The sequence below is a fragment of the Sciurus vulgaris genome (assembly GCF_902686455.1).
Source record: "Sciurus vulgaris genome assembly, chromosome: 8".
NCBI lineage: Eukaryota > Metazoa > Chordata > Mammalia > Rodentia > Sciuridae > Sciurus > Sciurus vulgaris.
In genome coordinates this window covers 24,852,765-24,877,033 of record NC_136468.1, presented here as the reverse complement: position 1 = coordinate 24,877,033, position 24,269 = coordinate 24,852,765, and the positions used below count along the sequence as shown (strand labels likewise).

The 24,269-nt window shown below is 39.3% G+C and overlaps 1 protein-coding gene and 1 long non-coding RNA gene across 11 annotated transcripts in view; one reads left to right on the top strand and one right to left on the bottom strand.

Moving 5' to 3' along the window:
- LOC306667332 overlaps positions 1–3,599 on the bottom strand; it is a 40,173-nt gene extending 36,574 nt beyond the window's left edge. Inside the window, exon 1 of one of the 2 annotated variants that reach the window (XR_013765497.1) lies at positions 2,733–3,599. This is a non-coding gene — a long non-coding RNA (uncharacterized lncRNA). The remainder of the gene's footprint in view (positions 1–2,732) is intronic. The other variant, XR_013765498.1, reaches the window with a different exon arrangement.
- Positions 1–24,269, top strand: part of AHCYL2 (adenosylhomocysteinase like 2) — a 183,582-nt gene that overhangs the window by 120,085 nt on the left and 39,228 nt on the right. For 2 of the 9 annotated variants that reach the window (XM_079149791.1, XM_079149789.1), the window contains one exon: positions 9,389–9,500. In XM_079149791.1, the coding sequence (XP_079005917.1) occupies positions 9,389–9,500 (112 nt within the window). Of the gene's footprint in view, positions 1–5; positions 896–5,882; positions 6,326–9,388; positions 9,501–24,269 lie in introns of those variants that run through there. The other 7 variants (XM_079149795.1, XM_079149792.1, XM_079149796.1 and 4 more) reach the window with 7 other exon arrangements.

Sequence of the window (24,269 nt, the reverse complement as noted above, 5' to 3'; positions counted from 1 at the left end):
TGCTGTAGTGGCTCCTGAATACCCTTGGTGAAGAAGCTTTACAGTCAGCATCATGCTGTTTCCATAGCCCAAGGCCTTAGACCTTTGTGTACATTGCACATGGAACCAGCAGAGGGAGTTGTGGCCCCAGAACTTTCTTCAGGGCCTCGAAGAAGTTTTGAATTTGCAAAAATATCTTCTCTGGCTCCATCTGAATTTCCTATGCAGTAAGAATTGAACTTGAGATATGCCAGAGCTGGGTGCCAGACCCCTGGTGGGAGCAGATGGGGCGCTTCTGCATAGCTGTTTGAACTTGAAAGCCATAAGGAACTCTGATTTCAAGGAAACGCCTGTTTATTGTACTGATTCAAATCAAGCAGCTCTTAAGAAATGGGAGTGCCTTCTTGACCTCGATCTCTATTGATCTTGGTATCAGCACCTCTGGTGACGTGTTCTTAGGGGCGGGAGAAAATTAACCAGTGCCTTATACACAGGGAAGAAGGAAGCCAGTATGTTACTGCAGAAAGTCTCCACTGGGGAGTGGGGGTAGAGTGTTTGGGTAGCACTAAACAGAGTGCCCTGTAGGAAGTACAATGCCAGGGTGCAGTACTTTGCATCTGCTCTGATTTTGAATCTGAAGCAGAAGTCTTTGAAGCTGACTGGTAAGGGATTTGTCAGGCAATTGACTAACGATCTTGATTTGAATAGGAGGCTTCTGTGAAAAGGGATGCAGTTTCTCCTGGCCAGTGGCCTTCTGAATCACCAGGTTTGGGTCTGCTTTGGGGCCCTCAGATAACCCTGGCATTTCCAAACCAGCTTTCCCTTTTGCTTCAGGACATATCTTACCCAAGCCTGCACAATGGAGAAGTGGGACGGTAATGAGGGTACCTCAGCTTTTCACATGCCCGAGTGGATGGTGAGTTTGGTCACTTTGTTTTTCCTTCTGTTTTTTGATAATGAAAGACAGCCTTTTCGAGCAGGTGACAGGAACACTTGTAAGAAGCTCTGTCAAGACCTGTGGTTGGGAAAACAATTATTGCTCTAACTTGTAATTAGTTCCTGTGCACTCTCCAGCTAGGGAAGGAAGGTTGAGAGCCTTCTGGCCAGAGGTTCCAAGGATGGCCGCCTGTCTCTGTGGTGGGCGGGGGCTGGCCTGCTGTTGCTGCTGACCTACTGCATGGATCATATTGTTCTGTGATTGCTTCTGATGCTTAATTTCTCATGGGGATAAAGAAAATGAGTAGGGAGAGAGGGAAAAAAATGCAGTACTTATAAAAATGGTGCTCGCTCAAGTCTCTGAAAAGATTTAAAACATTTCTCCCCTTCCTGCCCATTTTTTTTCCAGTCAAAACCCTTCTCTAACTATTTTTATATGTATATTTCTACAAGGAGATTTTTATCTTTTGGTACAGTTCTTCAAAATATTATATTTCCCTGGTAGTTTAAATAGAATGGTTATAGAGACTTACTTGTTGATAAGAACTCGCACATAAAACCTAACATTTTGAATCCAGTTACAACTTTTTCTAAAAACTTTATGTGTTCCTAACTGGTTTCCTCTAGATTTAGTCTGATTTCTTGCATCCTATCTGTGTACTTCTCTGTAGTAAATGGTTAGACTCTATAACATATTCTGAGTTCTTTTTAGTGCTTATGGATTTATGGACTTGAAAAAATAACCATTGACAATGAGACTGAATATGTAGTAAACCTAACAAAGGCCAACAGGGGAACCTGCATTTCAACTCTAGTTGTTACAACTGCTGTTTATTACTTTGGTAGAGGTTATTGCTACTGTTATACTTTTTTTTTTTTTTTTTTTTTTTTTTTCCTGGGGATTGAACCCTGGGGCACTTTACCATTGAGCTACCTCCCCAGTTCTTTATTTTTTATTTTAAGACGGTCTCACTAAGTTGCTCAGGACCTCTCTAAGTTGCTGAGGCTGGCTTCGATCTTGTGATCCTCCTGCCTCAGCCTCCCAGATGTTTGGGATTACAGGTATGCTGTATGGTGCCCAGTTCTGGTAACTGGTTTTTTTGTTTGTTTTTTATTGTTTTGTTTGTTTGGGTTTTGTTCATTTTTTTAATCTTTAGACTATTATTAATAACCAGATGGGGGAGCAAGAAATTTGGTTTTCTTAAAGGAGGGACCACAATAAGATATTAAACTTTGCTGTTTCTATAAAAGAATATTACAGAAGAATTCTACTGAACATAAGTGTGCCAATTCAGAATCAATAAAAGTTTTATCTTAATTCATTTGGCTGTAAAGATAGTCCGCACCGATTTACCTGCTGACACTTTCCCCGAGAGGATTTTCTCCTGCACTTTTGTCCGTTTACCATTCTATTTACAGGAACAGGACACTGCCCTAAAAGAATTATGACTGTTGCCTAAGGAATATGACGTAGGCCTTCCAAGTTTTTAGAGAACATTTTAAAATAAAGCATTGCTTTACTCTGTTTTTTCTTAACTATGGCATTTCTCTCATTTATCAATTTCTTGGTCCTTCTCTCAAAACCAGGAAGATACCTTTGATCAGTAGTTTTTGAACAACAATGAGCAGCATTAGGGAGGGGCTTGTCATCAATAATGCAGTTGTTTCATTTGCTCTCTTTTCTTTGCCAAAGCCTTTTGAGGCTTTTTTTCAGGTATCACATAAGTCATTAACTTCTGACCTGGTCTGAAAGTGCTTCATTGGGCTGCCACTGATAGCGCCTTACCTGGCAGAACGCCCTTGAGTGCATTCATTACCTGTAGATTCCAGACCTTATATGTGAACTGTCCTCATGTCTTTTAATCCCCAAGAGAAAACTCTGGAGGCAGCTCCCTTGTTTGGCCAAAACTTCAAGTTAAGAAAGTTTTAATGTGTCTCACATGCCAGTCCACACATTGGTCTAATACACTTCCCACTGAGGCTATTATCCCTGCCACCAGAGGAAACATAGAAGCCTCCAGAACCTTTCAGGAGAAGCATTCAAGAGATGTGAATCTCAGCACCTCCCTTTGATTATAATCACCAACAAAAAGGGACTTGCAGGCTCAAGACCACACACACAGCAGCTGACGGTACTCACATCTGATTCCCAGCAGGAATATAAGCAGGATGAAGTGTGAAGAACCCCAAACTTAAGAATTGACAAAGTAGACCTTCGAGGTGATGTTCTGTCAGTCACTGGAAAACCTGGAGCGTCTCTGCTTCCCAGCTGTTTTCACGTGAAGGATTTTCTTAGCCTTGTTCAGGCAATTTTACTCCTGAGAGGTTAGGAAACATAGTCCTTTTTAAACATTGTCTTTATTAATGTTTGACTTCCCTGAGGAATCTTTAGACCCTTCTGTCAGGTAAAATACTTCGTCTTATGTGCACAGAGATCAGCAACCACTTTTTTTTTTTTTTTTTAATGTGTTTACATTTTAATATTTTCTCCTCCCACTGAGTCTGTCTGGTAATTTTCCATGTGAAATCTGGTTGAGACTTTCTTGAGCACAGAGCCAACTTCCTACCCCGTATTCTTTCGGCTAGAAGGAATCCCTTTTGTAGGTAGAGTGTTTTCAGGCTGCTCATTTGACTTGGAAAGGAAAGATGTCTTGATGAATATTTGAACCATCTCTACTTAGGAGGTGAGACAAAAACCTTTCAGGTATCTGGTAATCGGCGGTAGTGGTAGCTTGACTATAGTTCTAGGTCAGGCTCAGCACTTAGGAGGGACCTATTTGAGAAACTGATGAAAGTTCCAGGCTCTCTCCCCAGGAAACACACAAAATTGTGCATACTCTTTTAGGGGATTCTAGACATCTATGAATTCTAGGTTAAAAACCTTGGTCGTAAAAGAATAGAAATATTTGTTTTAGACTTAGATATCATGTGATCTTCAAAACCTTCTTACATTATCTTCTCTTATTGTGTGTCAGCATACATTTGAGGTAGACAAAGTAGATATTTCCCCATTTTATAAATGAGCATTACAGACATTAAGAAATGAAGAGGATGAATGGATAAAGAAACTATAGTATATATATATATATATATATATATATATATATACACACAATGGAATATTACTCAGCCATAAAAAATAATAAAATTATGGCATTTACAGGCAAATGGATGAAATTAGAGAATATCATGCTAAGTGAGATAAGCCAATCTCAAAAAACTAAAGGACGAATGATCTCGCTGATAAGCAGATGATGACACATAATGGGCAGTGGGAGGGGGGCAAGAATGGAGGACTGTATAGAGAGATAAAAGGGGTGGGAGGGGTGGGGAAAGAAAAAAAAAATAACAGAATGAATCAAAAACTATTACCCTAGGTAAATGTATGATTATAAAAACGGTATGCCTCTGCTTCATGTACGAACTGAGAAACAAGATGTATCCCATTTGTTTAAAATAAAAATGAATTAAAAAATGAATAATGAATAATAAAAATGAATTTAAAAAAAAAAGAACCCGGGGGAAAAAAAGAAAGAAACACTGCCTGAGTGAGACTTGCAGAAGGCCAGATCTGGGAAACACCTATACAGGAAAGAGCAGTTGCTTTGCTGTAATGACACTAGACAAAGCCTAGTAGGGCTCCTTGCACCCAATGTGGTTGTGTACACTTTTAGGGTGTTGTAAGAGGATCACACAGGAGGGAGTCTCCCACTGGTTCCTGTTCAGAACCATGCATATCTATAGGTGAGCAGATCAAACCCAGTCCACACCTCTGTATGGCCCTAAAAAAAAAAAAAAAAGAAAAGAAAAAGAAATGAAGATACAGCTATGTACTTGAAAAGGAACTAATTGGTTTCTCCCAGCCTGATCCTCTGCAGGGTAAATAGATCTTCTTTCTTCCCCAGGAATCTGGTTTTCCTTTTGGTTTTTCTTTTGGTGCTGGGGATTGAATCCAAGGGTGCTTTACCCACTGAGCTGCGTTCCTAGCCCTTTTTATTTTTTATTTTGAGACAGGTTCTTATTTGCTGAGGCTGGCCTGCAACTTGCGATTCTCCTGCCTCAGTCTCCTGAGTTTTGGGATTACAGGCACAAGCAACCTCCCTGGCTCCTTATTTTTTGTTTTGAGACAGGGTCTCCTGAAGTTGAAGCTCTCCCTCTCCCCTTCTCCTCACCCACATCTCTGCAGCAGTGTAGCTTTCCTGTTCACTGGGTCCCATTCAGAATCACAAATAAACAATGTGCTTCTTTTCCTTATTGGAATCTATATTTGGCATGTAATAACAAGTGGTTGTGATTCTGGGGACTTTGAGATCAGAAATTCTCCTTTGTAGCCACACCTTCCAGGAAACACACATTTTTTGGAAAAAAGTGAACTAGGCCACCCAGTGCCAAATCAGCAACAATCTTGAGATGGGACTAGAAAGTAAATGTCAAAACTTGTATACAAGATACACAACTAAATGTAAAGAAACAGAATGAGAGGGCTGGGGCTCTAGCTCAGGGTCAGAGTGCTTGCCCAGCACGTGTGAGACACTGGGTTTGATCCTCAGTACCACATATAAATACATGAATAAAATAAAGGCATTGTATCCATCTACAACTAAAAATATTTTTTAAAAAGAAAGAAACCAAATGAGAAGGTTGATTTCCTTGGTGACGGAGCTGAAGCCAGTGTCCCTTGTTTGGCTAACCCAAGGACAGAGAGCAGAATAGGGGCTGCTGAGCACTTGGCACCATTAATTTTTTTTTTTTTTTTTTTCCCTTCTCTCAATAAATTTCTTCATTGTTTTGGTGTCTCTGTAGTTAATTTTTTTCTAATGAGACTAGGTTAACTAAAATCATCTGACATGGAAAAGGAGGAGGTAAGGTTAAAAAAGAACCTAATTAGCAAGTTAATTATAGCAGGCAAAAAAGCACACAGGTTATATAAATAAGCTATTGTTATACGTATGCAAATTGGACCTTGTCAAAGAACTTGTTAGGGTTTAGAGGTCAGAGGATCCTTGTAATTAGGTGTTCAGGAAAAAAATAATAACAAAAGCGAAACAGCTAAAAAGGCTAACAGAATTAGGAATTGCTGATGAGCCACTAACATAACTGCCTTCTTAAATTGGGGCTGTAATACTGAGGGGGTACTGGAGCTGCTTCAGGGATTCCAAGGAAGGTTAGCACCCCAACACACACACACACACACACACACACACACACACACACACAAAAGCTCACACCAAAAGAAAAAAAAAAAAAAGCTCGCAGGAACCAGAGCCAACAGAATTGCTGATGAGGAAGTTTAAAGGCCTGACCACAAGGGTCCCTGAACCAAAGAGGTGGCAGTGGGACTGGTAATTTCACTATGCTGGGCAGCAAGAAGAAATACATTGTCAATGGCAACTCTGGGATTAAAGCCCAGGTGAGGCTAAGCTTTTATTTACCAGTTTTACTGCTCCTGAAGCTATTATTGTCTAAGGTCAGCTGCTTCTACTCTCCTTCTCCTCCTGTCCTGCTTTTGTCCCTCCCTCGGATGCACAGTGAGCTACCTCTCTCTTAAAAGCCTCTTTCCTTCCCTTGCCTTGCTGCCTGTTGGAATTAGGCAGTGTTCTCCAAGATGAAAAAGGAGGCTTACCTGAAAGGACCTTGGTTTCAGATGAGGTAGGAAAGTCAAGGGTAGAATCTACCAAAGTACTACAGCTGGGGTGGGTAGATCATTATATAACAAAATGGATTGTTGAGTGAAGAATATAATTGTTCTTAACCATTGAAGAGGGGCGGGTACCAGGGGTACCCACTGAACTCATTTTATCAGAGAAAGATAAATATTTCTTGGGAAAATTGTATAACTTAACAATATGTAAGTGGTTAGTTTCTAATGTTCTGTCTTTGAAGAAATCTGAATTCAGTATCTAGCTAGTAAGCAAGAAACCTGTGTTCTAAATACATAAAGCCTACACAGCCTATTCTTCAGTGCAAAAGACATCCTAAACTTGTTGTTGGGTGAAGGGATTACTGTGAATGGAAAGACTAGAGAAGGGAACTCAGGGAAACAGTTATGAGATGGCAATATATCTAGGCATCTATGTGGCTTAGTGTTACTGGGGTAAACAGTTGTGTACTTACCCCAGTCCTACAAACCTAGAGAATGAAAGCGACTGGCCCCCTCTAGTGAGCACTCGATCTTAGGCATGTGTGCAGGTATGTGGTTGGGGGGGTATCGTGTTGCATGTCTGGGCTTGGTTTGTCTGCTATTATTCTTTTTTGTTGTTGTACTGGGGATTGAACCCAGGGGTGCTCTACCACTGAACTACATCTCCAGGTCTTTTAATTTTTTGAGACAGTTGCCCAAGGCTGGCCTTGAACTTTAAATCCTCCTGCCTCAGCCTCCCGTGTTGCTGGGGATTACAGGAGTGCACTGGCTGTTCCTCATTTTTTTTTTTTTAAGGGCACAGCTAAAGTTAGTGACTTAGCCTGGGCTTTGCAAAATCAATTATTTATTAATCCTTGCCCTAGATGGGCCTCTAAAAATGAATAAAGACATGTAACTGTCTTGAACAAGATTGGTGAAATGGGTGCTAGAGTTTTGAACCTGACTGCTGTCCACCTCCTCAGCTTTCCACCCTCCCTCTTCCCCTTCCCAGCTTTTGCCCTTAAAAATTACTTTAACTCTAGACTTGGCCTTTGCTTGTTATGTTTACTCAATATTCAACCAAGTACAGACAGTGAAGATAGAAAAGGCTGCTTCAGGTTCATTGATTCAGCACATGATTGAGTGCTGGGAAACGCCAGGCATTTGTGCCAGAGGATGTAAGTGTGAATAAGATACCCAGCCCCTCCCTTTGTGGAACCCATAATTTATAAAGAACACAGGTAGGTAGATAGATAATTACATTCAGTGTTCTGAGTGCTGTGCTAGAAGTACATGAAATTCATGTATGTCCCTTGGGAGTACACAGAGTACTTTGTCCTTTGAGAATAAATTGCTACTTTAGCAAAATAATCAAATTTGACATTTTTCATTATAACAAGCCTCTAATACAATGAATTTTCCTATTGCTAAAAACAATTTGCAGGCTTTATTTGTTGTTATAGCTATGGAAATGCTATGAATTCCCCCTAAGAGTGAATGAATGCTAAGCTAATTAAATTTGGCACTGGCCCCCTGTGTCTCAATACTTAAATGACTCAGTAGTTACCTCTAACTACAGGAAGTATAGCCATCAGTTGCTGCTTTCATTCTGTTACACTGTATCTGTTCTGCTAATCAAGGATCCATCTTTTTATCATTAAAGGTAGAATCCATTGTCAGGTCTTTGATCCTTTTCAGTAGACCTTCCTCTGTGCCACCTTTGATCCAGAAGAATCTAAGTAATTGTACAAACATTTAGGAGGGAAAAAGAAAAGATTATTAAATGAATAAATGATGTAGCTTTGATTTGTGAAGTATTATAAAGTATCAGCTTAACTGTGGGAGATAGAGTTCAAAATTTTTGCAAGAAAAATTTTTGCAGATATTTTCCAATTGCAACCTACAGATTATGATCTGAGGTTTGTTTATATTCAGCTCAATTATCCACTGTTTTTACATCTATTATGTCATAGTTAATAAATGACCAAGTTTGTTACTTTTAGGTATTTTATTATAACAAATATTAAAAATAATAAATGTTTATTTACTAGTTAATATTTTAGAAAGTCTAAAGCACCTACCTGCAAGAGAATAAAAAGAATACTGAAACGTAGGTGTTGGGGTATGGAGTGAATTTATTGAATCTCTTGCTGTGTTTCAGTTTACATGCATTGTCTCAGATTTTTGTCTAAAACCTGTGAGGTGAGTACTTTTATTTCAGTTGTATATATGGGAAAAAGAGAAAAACATCTTGGCCAACATCACACAGCTTAATGAGTGGCATGGTTAGGATTTCAATGCAATTCCAGAATGTTCTGTTTGAATGAAAAATCTTTTTCAAAGTTTATGTACCATTAATTTCTCGAGAATCCTGAAACCTAAAGAAAAGTCAGCTTTTTGTATCTTGGCAATTTTCTCATCTAGAAATATGGAAGGGTTTAGATGTATGAATAGTCTCTAAGATTCTTGTCAGCTTTAATTTTCAGTGAAATCATAGGAGGGATTTCTGAATATGACTCAACTTACTAAAAACTTATTTTAAACAAAACATTTCTCTCTTGTTTTTTTAATTTTTGGTCACAATTTCATTGAAGAGTTTATAGTTAGAGAGTGGATCAAAGTTTTAAATTTGATAGAAGCATAGTAGGTGAAGAATGAAAAATTATTCTTGTCTCCAAAGAGTCTTAATATTCCAAGTATGGACTAGTCAGCATAATGAAATATTCTGAATGTTATGAAATATTCAGATCAAGTGCAAGGAAGGTAAAATAATAATAATAATAAACACAACTTTGAATTGTTTATTATTATGGAGGTTCTTTTTCTTTATATAACTAGGGTTCTTCTTCTTAGCAGATCCAGTTTGCTGACCAGAAGCAAGAATTCAACAAGCGTCCCACCAAAATTGGACGTCGCTCTCTGTCTCGTTCCATTTCTCAGTCATCTACTGACAGCTATAGCTCAGGTAAGTACTGAGCCGCCATGAACCCACCTGTCAAGGCTAACAGGTGTAATCAACAGACCTTCCCCTCTCTTCAAGGCTAACTATGCTTGCTGATGCCTGTGCCTTGAATGAAGACTTTGCATCAGAATTTAAGCCAAAATTTGGGACAGAATCTTTGAATTTTTCTTGGGAATTCAGGGTGGAAATTCATGGAGGCCCCTCTTCCAGTAGAGACAGAAGAGGGTAACTAAGGAAATGCAGTTCTTTGATCCACTCAGAGGGATGGGAGTATGCAGTTCATCAGTGATGACCTTCACAGAATAGCATGTATAAAGACCTGTGTTTTTTTCCACCCTTTGAAAATAATTAAAAAAAAAAAAGTTTCCCAACCTTCCATCTGGTACTTGCAAGTTAATGGGGAAACCTCAATTACCCCAAGAAACGATGAAAACATTGTCACTATTTCAGGCAAGTGGGCCCTTTGTCTCGTCTCCAAAGCTGTGACATTGTAGTTCTTGTTACTCCTTCCTTCCTTTGCAATAGCATTAATTCAAGTATATGTTCCCTGGGGCCAAGTTATGATTTAATGCCTGATGAGCTCTTACTATACGTAGACCCCTGGAAGGTAATGGCCCTTCGTGTAGCAGTCCCCAATGTGAGTCTGATCTAGCATGGGGCTCTTTTATTTTGCTTTTTGGTAGAGTGTGGCAGGGAGCTGAGAGTTTGCCCTAGTTACCTCTTCACGTTATAAGTAATAATATTCATTAGAAAAATTTTATCATGACCTGAAATTGTATCTAGTCTTCATACATATAGGAAAGTAATACTTGTTACATGAAGTTGAAGAAAGATTGTTTGGGAAGCTGTAGCTTTAAGGTTCGGTAGATTGTTATTTACACACTTTTAATTTTTCTCTTTTTACTGTATCCCCCCAATAACTGTGACATAAATTCCTTTGACTTTTTGTCTAAAGGTACAAAATATTCATCTTATTGTGCTGAAATAAACAGTTGAAAATTCATGAACTGGTTAATATAACTTTGGAAGCCATAATAATTGTGAAAATGGGAATTATAAAATAATATATAATATTTTAGGGTGTGGGTTTCTGCATGTTATCTAAAGATCAATGCTAAAGCTGGGTGTTGTGGTGCAAGATGGCACACACCTGTTATCCTAGCTACTCAGCAGGCTGAGACAGAAGGATTTCAAGTTCAAGGGCAGCCTGGGCAATTTAGTGAGAACCTGTCTCAAAATAAAAAGGGCTGGGATATAGCTCAGTAGTAGAGTACCTGTCAGTTCAATTCCCAGTAATGCACCCCCCCCACACACACATGCAAAAGATTGATGCTAAATAATAATGCTATCATTAACTCCAGCTTAGTCTCTTCCCTGCACAACTAGGTCCACATTTCCAACTGTGTTCCTGCAGAGGCAACCAATGCCTGCCTTCTCATCTAACTCCCATATGCAGAGAGAATACTTACCAAATATCTCTGTACCTAAAAGAATGTAGGTGATACCCTTGCTTTCTGATATCATTGGTGAATGATATTAAACTGGTGTCATCCTGATAAACTTGGACCTTTTGGATTGAATTATATGAAACTGCCATATTTATAGCTCAAGAGTTGTCAACCTAATATTCCCATTTAAGAATATTAAATTCAGGAGCAGGGAGTCAAAACATCCTGGAGATGAAAAACATTTTAAAGATAAAATTCACTGGATGCTGAAATTGCTTCTGTGGCATCTCTGTCAAATGTCCATCTGGCCTCTATGGGAGCATTTTAGATGATAGGGTGTCTCCTTGCTTCATTTAGTTATTTATTGTCTGATCAGCTCTTATGTAATTCTGGAATTTAAAGATTTTAATTAGAAATAATTCATGGTTGGGTGCCCTGGCAAACACCTGTAATCCCAGCAGCTCTGAAGGCTGAGGCAGGAGGATTGAGAGTTCAAAGCCAACTTCAGTAAAAGTGAGACACTAAGCAACTCATGAGACCCTGTTTCTAAATAAAATACAAAGTAGGGCTGGGGATGTGACTCAGTGGTCGAGTGCTCCTGAATTAAATCCCTAGTAGAAAAGAAAAAAAAAAATCACCATTTTTTAATTGCCTGTGTTAGGGGGCATCCTGCTAACGTGCTCATCTGGATGTGTTCTAGATTAGGTTTATTTGTAAAAGTGAATCTATACATATAATATTCCAGATACGATTTGACCTAACCTACAGGAAGTATTAGCTCCATAAACTTAGTGTTTTAAAAATGAAACCGAGGGATGGGTCTGTAGCTCAGTGGCATAGTGCTTGCTTAGCACATGTGAGGCACTGGGTTTGACCCTTAGCCACACATAAAAATAAATAAATATAATAAAGGGCTTCTGTTCATCCACAACTACAAAACTTTTTTTTAAAAAAAATGAAACTTAATGGGGAATAATATTGACCAAATTATGCTATTATATTGTATGCATGTATGAATATGTAACAGCAAATCCCATCATTATGTACACTGCAATGCAACAATAAAAAGTGTGGAAAAAATGAAATCTAAGGTTATGTTTTATTTTAGCAGCTACATCACACACATTGTTGTCTCATTTTTGTTTTTGTTTTTGTTTTCTTCACACGAACAATTGTCAAGCTCTTGTAAACAAAATCCGAAGGAAGAGGTTTACAGCTTGATTCTTGTACTGGGAATTAGGAAAGACCTAGTTTCTAGTTTTTGATCCATGTTTGCCTGTTAATGTGATCTTGGAAAACTCACACATCCTGCCACAGTCATAACTGAGCCAGTGGTACAGATGAGATGGTACAGAAAGAGCTCTGTGCCCATCAAGTGAGCCAACAATAATAGAATTGACTCACAGCTTTCTAAATTTGAGAAGATATGCAAATGCATGTCAATAAGAACTTGAGGCCCATTTTCAGCATGCATTATAATTTAAATGACTACAGAAATCAACATTGGAGAGCCCCCAAAACTAATCCTTGGACTTCTTTCTTTCTTTGTTTATATTCTCACCCTAAGTGAATTCAGTCTTGTAGTTTTAAATACCATATATTGGTGTTTGATCCTCCTATTTTATCTCTACTCAGATCCACCCTCTACACACTAGAACTGTATATTCACCTGCCCTCACAGCCTTTCACTTGGATGTTTTATAAACATCTTAAACCTCCCATATCTTAAAATGAGAGCTTCTTAGTTTCTTCTTTACCCATTTTCAGTCTATTTGACATGGAGCCAAATTTATTTTTTTAAAATATGTCAGGGGCTGGGAGTTTAACTCGGTGGTAGAGCTCTTGCCCAGCAGACACAAATCTCTAGGTTCAATCCCCAGAACAACAATAAAATAAAATAAAAGGCCTAAGTTCTTAAAATAGCCTAAAAGGTCCCATACCGTTCAGCCTCCTATTGTATTTTTTTTTCTATTTTATTGTAAACAAATGGGATTCATGTTGTTTCTCTGTTTGTACATGGCGTAAAGGCATACCATTTGTGTAATCATAAATTTACATAGAGTAATGTTGTTTGATTCATTCTGTTATTTTTCCCCTTCCCCCCACCCCTCCCACCCCTCTTTTCCCTCTATACAGTGCTTCCTTCCTTCATACATGCCCCCCTCCCTAACCCTAACTCTAACCCTAACACTAACCCTTCCCTCCCCCCATTATGTGTCATCATCCACTTATTAGCGATATCATTCTTCCTTTGGCTTTTTGAGATTGGCTTATCTCACTTAGCATGGTATTCTCCAATTTCATCCATTTGCCTGCAAATGCCATAATTTTATCATTCTTTATGGCTGAGTAATATTCCATTGTATATATATATACCACAGTTTCTTTATCCATTCATCAATTGAAGGGCATCTAGGTTGGTTCCACAGTCTGGCTATTGTGAATTGAGCAGCTATGAACATTGATGTGGCTGTATCTCTGTAGTATGCTGATTTTAAGTCCTTTGGGTATAGGCCAAGGAGTGGGATAGCTGGGTCAAATGGAGGGTCCATTCCAAGTTTTCTAAGGAATCTCCACACTGCTTTCCAGAGAGGCTGGACTAATTTGCAGTCCCACCAGCAATGTATGAGTGTACCTTTTTCCCCATATCCTCGCCAACACCTGTTGTTGCTCGTATTCGTGATAATCGCCATTCTAATTGGGGTGAGATGGAATCTTAGGGTGGTTTTGATTTGCATTTCTCTTATTACTAGAGATGTTGAACATTTTTCCATATGTTTGTTGATTGCTTGTAGATCTTCTTCTGCAAAGTGTCTATTCATTTCCTTAGCCCATTTGTCGACTGGATTATTTGAATTCTTGGAGTAGAGTTTTTTGAGTTCTTTATAGATTCTGGAGATTAGTGCTCTATCTGAAGTATGATTGGCAAAGATATTCTCCCACTCTGTAGGCTCTTCCTTCGCATTGCTGATAGTTTCCTTTGCTGAGAGAAAGCTTTTTAGTTTGAATCTATTCCACTTATTGATTCTTGCTTTTATTTCTTGTGCTATGGGAGTCCTGTTAAGGAAGTCTGGTCCTAAGCCGACATGTTGAAGATCTGGACCTACTTTTTCTTCTATAATCTGCAGGGTCTCTGGTCTGATTCCAAGGTCCTTAATCCATTTTGAGTTTAGTTTCGTGCATGGTGAGAGATATGGGTTTATTTTCATTCTGTTGCATATGGATTTCCAATTCTCCCAGCACCATTTGTTGAAGAGGCTATCTTTTCTCCATTGCATATTTTTGGCCCCTTTGTCTAGTATGAGAAAATTGTGTTTATTTGGGTTTGTGTCCGTGTCCTCTATTCTGTACCATTGATCTACCTTTCTATTTTGGTACCAATACCATGCTGTTTTTGTTACTATTGCTTTGTAGTAGAGTTGAAGATCTGGTATTGCAATACCCCCTGTTTCACTCTTCCTGCTAAGGATTGCTTTAGCTATTCTCAGTTTCTTATTCTTCCAGATGAATTTCATAATTGCTTGCTCTATTTCTGTAAGGTACTTCATTGGGATTTTAATTGGAATTGCATTGAATTTGTATAGCACTTTAGGTAGTATGGCCATTTTGACAATATTAATTCTTCCTATCCAAGAACATGGAAGATCTTTCCATCTTCTAAGGTGTTCTTTAATTTCTTTCTTTAGTGTTGTATAGTTCTCATTGTAGAGGTCTTTCACCTCTTTTGTGAGATTGATTCCCAAGTATTTTATTTTTTTCGATGCTATTGTGAATGGGGTAGTTTTCCTAATTTCTCTTTCTGAAGATTCATCACTTATGTATAAAAATGCATTGGATTTATGAGCATTGATCTTGTAACCTGCTACTTTACTGAATTCAATTATGAGTTCCAAGAGTTTTCTGGTGGAATTTCCAGGTTCCTCTAAATATATAATCATGTCATCAGCGAACAGGGATAGTTTGAGTTCTTCTTTTCCAATTCGTATTCCTTTAATTTCTTTGGTTTGTCTAATTGCTCTGGCTAGAGTCTCAAGAACGATGTTGAATAGAAGTGGTGAAAGAGGGCATCCCTGCCTTGTTCCAGTTTTTAGGGGGAATGCTTTCAGTTTTTCACCATTTAGAATGATATTAGCCGTGTGCTTAGCATAAATGGCCTTTACAATGTTAAGGAATGTTCCCACTATCCCTATTTTTTCTAGTGTTTTGAGCATGAAGGGGTGCTGTATTTTATCAAATGCTTTTTCTGCATCTATTGAAATAATCATGTGATTCTTGACTTTAAGTCTATTAATATGGTGAATTACCTTTATTGATTTCCTGATGTTGAACCTGGGATGAAACCCACTTGATCGTGGTGCACTATCTTTTTAATATGTTTTTGTATGCGATTTGCTAAAATTTTGTTGAGAATTTTTGCGTCAATGTTCATTAAGGATATTGGTCTGAAATTTTCTTTCCTTGATGAGTCTCTGTCTGGTTTAGGTATCAGTGTGATATTGGCTTCATAGAATGAGTTTGGGAGGGTTCCCTCCTCTTCTATTTTATGGAATACTTTGAGAAGTATTGGAATGAGCTCTTCTTTAAAGGTTTTGTAGAACTCGGCTGAGAACCCATCTGGTCCCGGACTTTTCTTTGTTGGTAGGCTTTTGATGACTTCTTCTATTTCAGTACTTGAAATTGGTCTATTTAAATTGTTTATGTCCTCCTCGTTCAGTTTAGGCAATTCATATGTCTCTAGAAACCTGTTGATGTCTTCGAAATTTTCTATTTTGTTGGAGTATAGATTTTCAAAATAGCTTCTAATTATGTTTTGTATTTCAATCCTGTCTGTTGTGATATTTCCTTGTTCATTCCGAATTTTAGTGATTTGGGTTTTCTCTCGTCTTCTCTTTGTTAGTGTGGCTAAAGGTTTATCAATTTTGTTTATTTTTTCGAAGAACCAACTATTTATTTTGTCAATTTTTTGTATTGTTTCTTTTGTTTCAATTTCATTGATTTCAGCTCTGAGTTTAACTATTTCCTGTCTACTACTTTTGGTGCTGGTCTGTTCTTCTTTTTCTAGGGCTTTGAGCTGTAGTGTTAGGTCATTTATTTGTTGAGTTTTACTTCTTTTATTAAATGCGCTCCATGAAATAAATTTCCCTCTAAGTACTGCTTTCATAGTGTCCCAGAGATTTTGATATGATGTTTCTTTGTTCTCATTTACCTCTAAGAATTTTTTAATTTCTTTCCTAATATCTTCTGTTATCCATTCATCATATAATAGCATATTGTTTAATCTCCAGATGTTGGAATAGTTTCTGTGTTTTACTCTTTCATTTATTTCTAACTTCAATCCATTATGATCTGATAGAATACATGGTATTGTCTCTATCTTCTTGTATTTGCTAACATTAGCTTTGTGGCATAATATATGGTCTATTTTAGAGAAGGATCCATGTGCTGCTGAGAAGAAAGTGTATTCACTCTTGGATGGATGGTATATTCTATAAATGTCCGTTATGTCTAAATTATTGATTGTGCCATTGAGATCTATGGTTTCTTTGTTCAATTTTTGTCTGGAAGATCTGTCCAGTGGTGAGAGAGGCGTGTTAAAATCACCTAGTATTGTTGTGTTATGGTCTATTTGGTTTCTGAAATTGAGAAGGATTTGTTTGACATACATGGATGAGCCACTGTTTGGGGCATAGATGTTTATGATTGTTACATCTTGCTGATTTATGCTTCCCTTAAGCAGTATGAAATGACCTTCTTTATCCCTTCTGACTAACTTTGGCTTGAAGTCCACATTATCTGAAATGAGGATGGATACTCCAGCTTTTTTGCTGAGTCCATGTGCATGGTATGTTTTTCCCCATCCTTTCACCTTTAGTCTATGGGTATCTTTTTCTATGAGGTGAGTCTCTTGCAGGCAACATATTGTTGGATTTTTCTTTTTAATCCAATCTGCCAGTCTATGTCTTTTGATTGATGAATTCAGGCCATTAACATTCAGGGTTATTATTGAGATATGATTTGGTTTCCCAGTCATTTGGTTCATTTTTTAAATTTTGCTTATTTGTTTGACACAACTTGGCTCTTCCTTTATTTGACAATTCCTTTAGGATAATTCCTCCCTTTGCTGATTTGCTTCTTTGTTTTTCATCTCTTCCTCATGGAATATTTTGCTGAGAATGTTCTGTAATGCTGGCTTCCTTTTTGTAAATTCTTTTAGCTTTTGTTTATCATGGAAGGATTTTATTTCATCGTCAAATTTGAAGGTAAGTTTTGCTGGGTATAAGATTCTTGGTTGGCATCCATTTTCTTTCAGGGCTTGAAAAATGTTGTTCCAGGCCCTTCTAGCTTTTAGGGTCTGGATTGAAAAATCTGCTGATATCCGTATTGGTTTCCCCCTGAATGTAATTTGGTTCTTTTCTCTCACAGCCTTTAAAATTCTGTCTTTATTTTGTATGTTTGGCATTTTCATTATAATGTGCCTTGGTGTGAGTCTGTTGTAATTTTGTGTATTTGGAGTCCTATAAGCCTCCTGAACTTGATTTTCCATTTCATTCTTCAGATTTGGGAAATTTTCTGATATTATTTCATTGAATAGATTGTTCATTCCTTTGGTTTGTTTCTCTAAGCCTTCCTCAATCCCAATAATTCTTAAATTTGGCCTTTTCATGATATCCCATAGTTCTTGTAGATTCTGTTCATGATTTCTTACCATCTTCTCTGTTTGTTCAACTTTGTTTTCAAGGTTAGATATTTTGTCTTCAATGTCTGAGGTTCTGTCTTCCAGGTGTTCTATCCTACTGGATATGCTTTCTATGGAGTTCTTAATTTGGTTTATTGTTTCCTTCATGTCAAGGATTTCTGTTTGTTTTTTTTTCAATATCTCTAACTCTTTATTGAAATGATCTTTTGCTTCCTGTATTTGCTCTTTTAACTGTCGATTGGTGCGATCATTCAATGCCTGCATTTGCTCTTTCATCTCATCGTTTGCTTCCCTGATCATTTTAATTATGTACAATCTGAACTCCTTTTCTGTCATTTCTTCTGCCATGCTGTCATTGGGTTTTATTGATGTAACATCTAGATTTGTTTGCGGCATTTTCTTTCCTTGTTTTTTCATATTGTTCAGGTATCAGTGGACCGCTGAGATATTGCAGATTTCCTCTATTGACTTACAATGTCCCTGAAGATTTCAATATATATCCCCTCTTAGCCTTCAGTAGGCTGAAGTCTTGGAGGAAGTTGATAATGTGGTGCTCCACAAGGAATCTGCCTCTCTAGGAGTGGTGGCCTTCAGGTGGGGTGTGTTCCCTGCTAGTGGGCAGAGGTGCCTCCACTTGTTGACTAATGATCATCCAAAGGGGAACTAGGCTGCGGGCTGAGGCAAGGCCTGTTTGGGCCTGTGTCTCTGGTTTTACCGTCCTTGTGGGGAAACCTCACCCGGCAGGGAAGACTCACCCTGTGGGGAGGTCTCGCTGGTCAGTTCCCTCCTGGAGGTTCCCCTCAATTTACAGCTACCGCCTGGACTGGGCTGCCTTCCTCTGCAAAGATCCCAGGGGCCCAGCCCTACCTCCTGGGCCTGGGAGCCTCACCCTTCGCAGATGAATCTCCTTAGGCTGCCCGTCCTCAGAGAATCTGCCCATAGTCCTTCGCTCTGCCCCTAAGGTGCCTCTGTGCGGCTCTTCCACCAAGAAGCCTCCTAGATCCTGGGACCCTGCTCTGCACCTAATCGCCTGGCTATGCGGCCCCTCCTCTGAGCAGCCACCTGGGGCCCCGTACAATCGCTCTGAGTCCCAGAGACTTGCCACACGCCTCTTCCTCCAGACAGCCGCCCAGTATTCTGGTGTATTCACTGGGAGTCCAAGGAACTCACTGCGTGCCTCCTCCCACCAACCACCCGTAGCCCGGGGCAATCAATCACTCCGAGTCGAAATGACCCTCCCTGTTCCTCCTCCTCCTCCAGGTAACCCCCCGGGTGTTCAGGAGCGGTCACTCTGAGTGGCTCTGAATCCACGTGACCCGCTGCACGCGTCCTCTGGGCAACCGCCCGGAGCTCTGGTGCGGCCACTCGAGACCAAGCGACCCACCGCGCTCCTCCTCCAGGCAGCCCCCCTGTGTTCAGGAGCGGTCGCTTTAAGTCCAAACAACTCACCACTCACCTTCTCCTCTGAGCAGCCGCCTGGAGCGCTAATGCAGTCACTGCAAGTCCAAACGACCCGCCGCGCTCCTCCTCCTCCTCCTCCTACTCCTCCGGGCAGGCCCCGGTGTTCAGAAGCGGTCTGAGTCCAAACAACTCGCCACGCAGCCCCTCCTCTGGCAACCGCCTGTAGCTCTGGTGCAGTCACTCCGAATCCAAGTGGCCACGCTCCTCCTCCTCCTCCCCAGGGCAGGCCCCGGTGTTCTGAGTCCACACAGCTCTCCTCGCCACTCCTCCCCTGGGCAGCCGCTGGAGCCCCAGTGGTTGCTCCGAGTCCCAGCGCTGTGTGAGCGGCCTCCTTTACGACGCTCCCAGTTGTCCGAGTTCACTGCTCCAGCAGGGGGAGGGGCGTCTCGCCGGCAGCTCTACTTCACAAAGTTCCCTGCGTTCCGGGACTACTGTCCCATCCAGGACGCCTCCCCAATGGGAGAGACTCACCCGGCTGCTTTGAGTTGGTCCCAAGTCTCTCAATTTCTCCTCTTTTGAATCCTGAGTCCTGGAGCAACATGAAATGCAGCCACCCTCTAGGCCGCCATCTTGAAACCCCTATTTTATTTCTGATCATATCTATTTCCCCAAAACTCCTCCCATAGTGGTTCAGTCCTCCCAACCACAGTAGCCTCCTTACTATTATTTTGAAAAATGCCAGGCACTCTCCTGCTTCAAGACCTTTGCACTTGTTTCCTCTGCCTGAAAAGTTCTTTTCCCAGCTACATGAGTGACTGGTTATCTTACCTCCTTCAGTTCTTCACCAAATATCACCTTCACATTCAGGCCTATCCTGGCTGTTCTTTTAAAATTGTATACATCATAGTTAACTATGGTTAATAACAATATATTATTTTATGTTCTTTTTTGGTGAGGAGGAAAGATGAAGTACCAGGAATTGAACCCAAAGGCATTTAACCACTGAGTCACATCCGCAGCCTTTTTAATTTTTATTTTGAGACAGGGTCTCTCTAAATTGTTTAGGGCCTTGCTAAGTTGCTGAGGCTGGCCTCGAACTTACGATCCTCCTGTCTCAGCTTCCTGAATCACTGGGATTATAGGTGTGCATCTTCAGCCTACCTTATGTTCTTCAAAATTGGTAAGAAAGTAAATTTTAAGTTTTCTTACTATAAAGAAAGCTTGTGAAGTGAGGCATATGTTAATTAGTTCTGTTGAGGTATTCCACAGTATATGCTTTTTCAGAACATCATGTATACAATAAACGCAATATATACGATTTTGTCAATTAAAATTAATTATATATAAATGTTATACAAATACCTCACCTACCATCAAATTTTCTTCCTTTTTCTCCATAGCACTTATATGACATACTATATATTTTACTAATTTACTTTATTTTTTCCCCCCTACTTGATCATGGATCTATGGGTGCAGGAATTTTTATCTATTTTATGCTGTTACAGTCCCAGCATTTAGAACTATGTTTAATACATAAAAGGCATGCAATAAATAAATATTGTTAAAAGACATTCAGAGAGTTTTGTTTTTTGTTTTTTTTTTTTATTTTTCCCCCTCTGCTGGAGGTCAAACTCAGTCTTATGCATGCTAAGCACGCACTGTGCGATTGAGCTGCACCCCTAGCCCCAGAAGCATTATAATTTACACCTTTCTTTAGGTGTAAAATGATATACTGTGTATATGTAAACAGCTAAAAGAAGGTTTATAACATATCAAAATAAGATACCTTCCTGTCCAAAGCTCTTGTCTTGCTGAAGATACTTAGAGGTTTAAACAAGCAGTGACCTTCTCTCCTTTTCTGACCATCCTCGCACCAAGTTTTGCCATGCTTTCTTTTAAGAATTGCTACCAGCCTTTCTCAACCAAAGTTCCTCATCTGATTATAGAACACAGAAAATTATTTGATATGCTGTTCTCTTAATTCTCCAAAAGATGGTATATAACTCGTACCTTTCTAGATGTGTGGGAGAGAAGTTAATTCAATATATACAATGGGTGCTTCAAAGCATTAGGACTTAATTCTAGGGGAACTAGGTTGGAAGAGGCTGTGTTAATCCCTGAAATTCTTTTATAAGAAAGAAACCTCTAAAAACTCTTCACCTAAGCAAAAAGTCTCATAAAAGCTAAAGAACAAGAGTCTTCCTCACAGTCAGCATTCTTGCCATACACAGTAGTACACACTTATAATCCCAGAGACTCGGGAGACAGACAGGAGGATCACAGCTTTGAGGCCAGACTCAGTAACCTCGTGAGATCCAGCATGAAAATAAAAATTTCATGAGGTGTGTCTCAGTAGTCAAGCACCCTTTGTGGTGTGGTAAAGTTGCCAGTAACACACACACACAATCCTGCAAAGTCACGGTGTTCTGACAAATTTCTGGGGGAAAAAAAACTGTTTCTGCACTGAGTTACTTTGGTAAAGGATAAGAAGTCACTTATTCATGATTGGTGCTTATAAAGTTTGAGATATCTTCAGATTTTTCCAAACAACAAAATTTATTTATTTATTTATTTGTGTTTGGGTTGCTATCATAGCTTTTTACATATTGCTAGAGTTATTACACATAGGTGAAATCTGCTGTACCCTAACTTAAACTGGGGTCCCAACTGTTACTTCCATTACCAAATGAATAGACAGGGCCCAAGAAGAATTGCTTGATTTAAAATAGCTTTTTTTTTTTTTTTTTTTGCAGTGCTGGGGACTGAACCCAGGGCCTTGTGCTTACAAGGCAAGCACTCTACCAATTGAGCTATATCCCCAGCCCTAAAGTAGTGTAATAGGATTAGTTCAGCCAGAATTCTGACTGCTCTTCTAGCAATAACCCATAGTATTACAGCTTCTAGGAAGTAAGGCTAGATCAGGTGTAAGCTGTAGAACACATGTATGCATGTTCTGTGTGTTCTGTGGCTTAGATTGTGGGTTAGTGATTCATCAAGTAGTTTAGATTCTGGGAACTCATGAAACAAACACATGTAATAGTAAACGTACATTGTACTTACACTTTTATATTGCTTTTCTAGAAACTGAGGGGTATTATCTCACGTCCTGATAGGATTTTTCTAGTGGTAGTTAGGGGAAAGTGTGAGGGGAGAAGGAGTTTCTGTAATACTCCCCATTTTACATTTGGATAAATCAAAAATTGGTTGCTTAACCAATTGGGTAAAGTTAGGTCTAGGATCTTATACTCTCATAGTTTATTAATCCATTTTTGTTGTTGTTGTAATTTCCCTGGTACCGGGAATTGAACCCAGAGGGTACTCTATTTCTCAGCTATATACCCAACCCTTTTTACTTTTTATTTTGAGACAGGGTCTCTCTGAGTTCTCCAGGCCTACCTTGAACTTGCAATTCTCCTGTCTCAGGCTTCTGAGTAGCTGGGATTCCAAATCTATGCCACTGCAACCAGCTGATTATTTGTTTTTAAATGAAATTTTGACTTCAGAGTATGTTGACAATTATGAATACTTTAGAAACTTTATGCAGGCTTAAGGTGTTGGCTTTCTCTAAATTTTTCTAGAAAGAATCCTAGTTTAATGTTACCTTAGCTATTTTCATAAATGTGCTACTTTTTTTTTTTTTTTTTTTTGGTTCTTAAACCAAACCCAGGGCCTTTAGCATGCTAGGCACGTGCTCTGTCACTGAACCAAACCTCCAGCTCATGATCTTAGGGGCTGAGCTAGTTAGACTTCACTGGCCACATTGAAATCATCTGCAACTTGATTTCTATTTGATTTAAATAATTTATTTACTTTTCACAGTGCTGGGGGTTGAACCACAGGGCCTTGCACATGGTAGGCAAGTACTGTACCACGGAGCTGTACTAAGCCCCTGAAAGTGCCACTTTAAATATAGTGGCAGGAAATGTGGGTTTAAAAAATAAATGCATGTAAGTGTCACTCTAGTTCAAGAATAATCTTTCCACCATGTTTGCAAAATAACACATTCTCTTGGTCTGGGTCTATCAGCCAGGTTGTGTTCACACATTAGTGCAGCCTAGACAACTACTATTTTGGGTTTTTTACCTGACAGCAGTTCTGTATAAAGTACTCTGAAAAATTCATTTTGGCTCAAAAAAAATATTGGTTCAATCAATTATAATCAGTTGTTAAGAAAGTAAAATACTCCCTTTTCCCCCTGCCCAGGTTCTAGAATAGAGAAGTGATATAAACAATTTTGTTTTTAGAGTTAGGGAGAGCCGGGCACAGTAGCATATACCTGTAATCCCAGTGACTTAGGAGGCTGAGGCAGGAGGACCACTAGTTCAAACCCAGCCTCAGCAATTTAACAAGGCCCTGAGCAACTTAGCAAGACCCTGTCTCAAAATAAAAAATAAAATAAAAAGGGCTGGGGATGTGGCTCAATGGTCAAATGCCCCTGGGTTCAATCCCTGGCACAAGAAAGAAAGATAGGGAGGGAGGAATGAATTTGGGGGGGTGCAGTCTCCAGCCAAAAATTAGAGTGCTTCTCTTAAGAGGAAGTTTTTTAGTTTAATTTCAGTTTTGTATTGTTTTTTTCCCCTGACTCATCCTTAGAAGCTAAAGAGACATAGGAGGGGAGAGCTATTCTGGGTAGTTAGGACTCCTGTCTCAACCTTTTAATCAGTGCCAACCAAACACCTGCTGCCTTGGTAGATTAGTAGGAGATGACGGAAGTAAGGAAAAAAGAAACTGCTAAATAATTTTGTATGTTGTCATTCTTTTCTCATTCAAAGTTCTAAAGCTGAGTAAGAATGCTTGAAGATTTTATATCTGGTATTGTTTAAATTTTGTGCAAAAGGAAGTAATAATATCAGGTATCATTTATTGAAACCTGAATTACTATATGCCAAGCATTGTACTAAGCACTTAATGTCTTTTTAAAAAATCTTCTTAACAACTTGACTCTGACAAGGTTTTGTTTTTGTTTTCTGTTTTATGGGGGTGCGGGGGATCAAATCCAGGGCCTTGTACAGTGTAAGCTTACTTTCTATTATTGAACAACACCCCCAACGCTTACTGCCTGGCGATCAAACTGGGCATCAAACCCAAGCCTTGCTCATGGTAGGTGAGCATTCTTTGACTGAGCTACATGCCCAGCCCTGACAGATCATTATGCAGTCTTAGGGCATTCTGATTTCTGCCTTCATAGCACACATTACAGCTGTACTGGAAAATAAAAAAAAA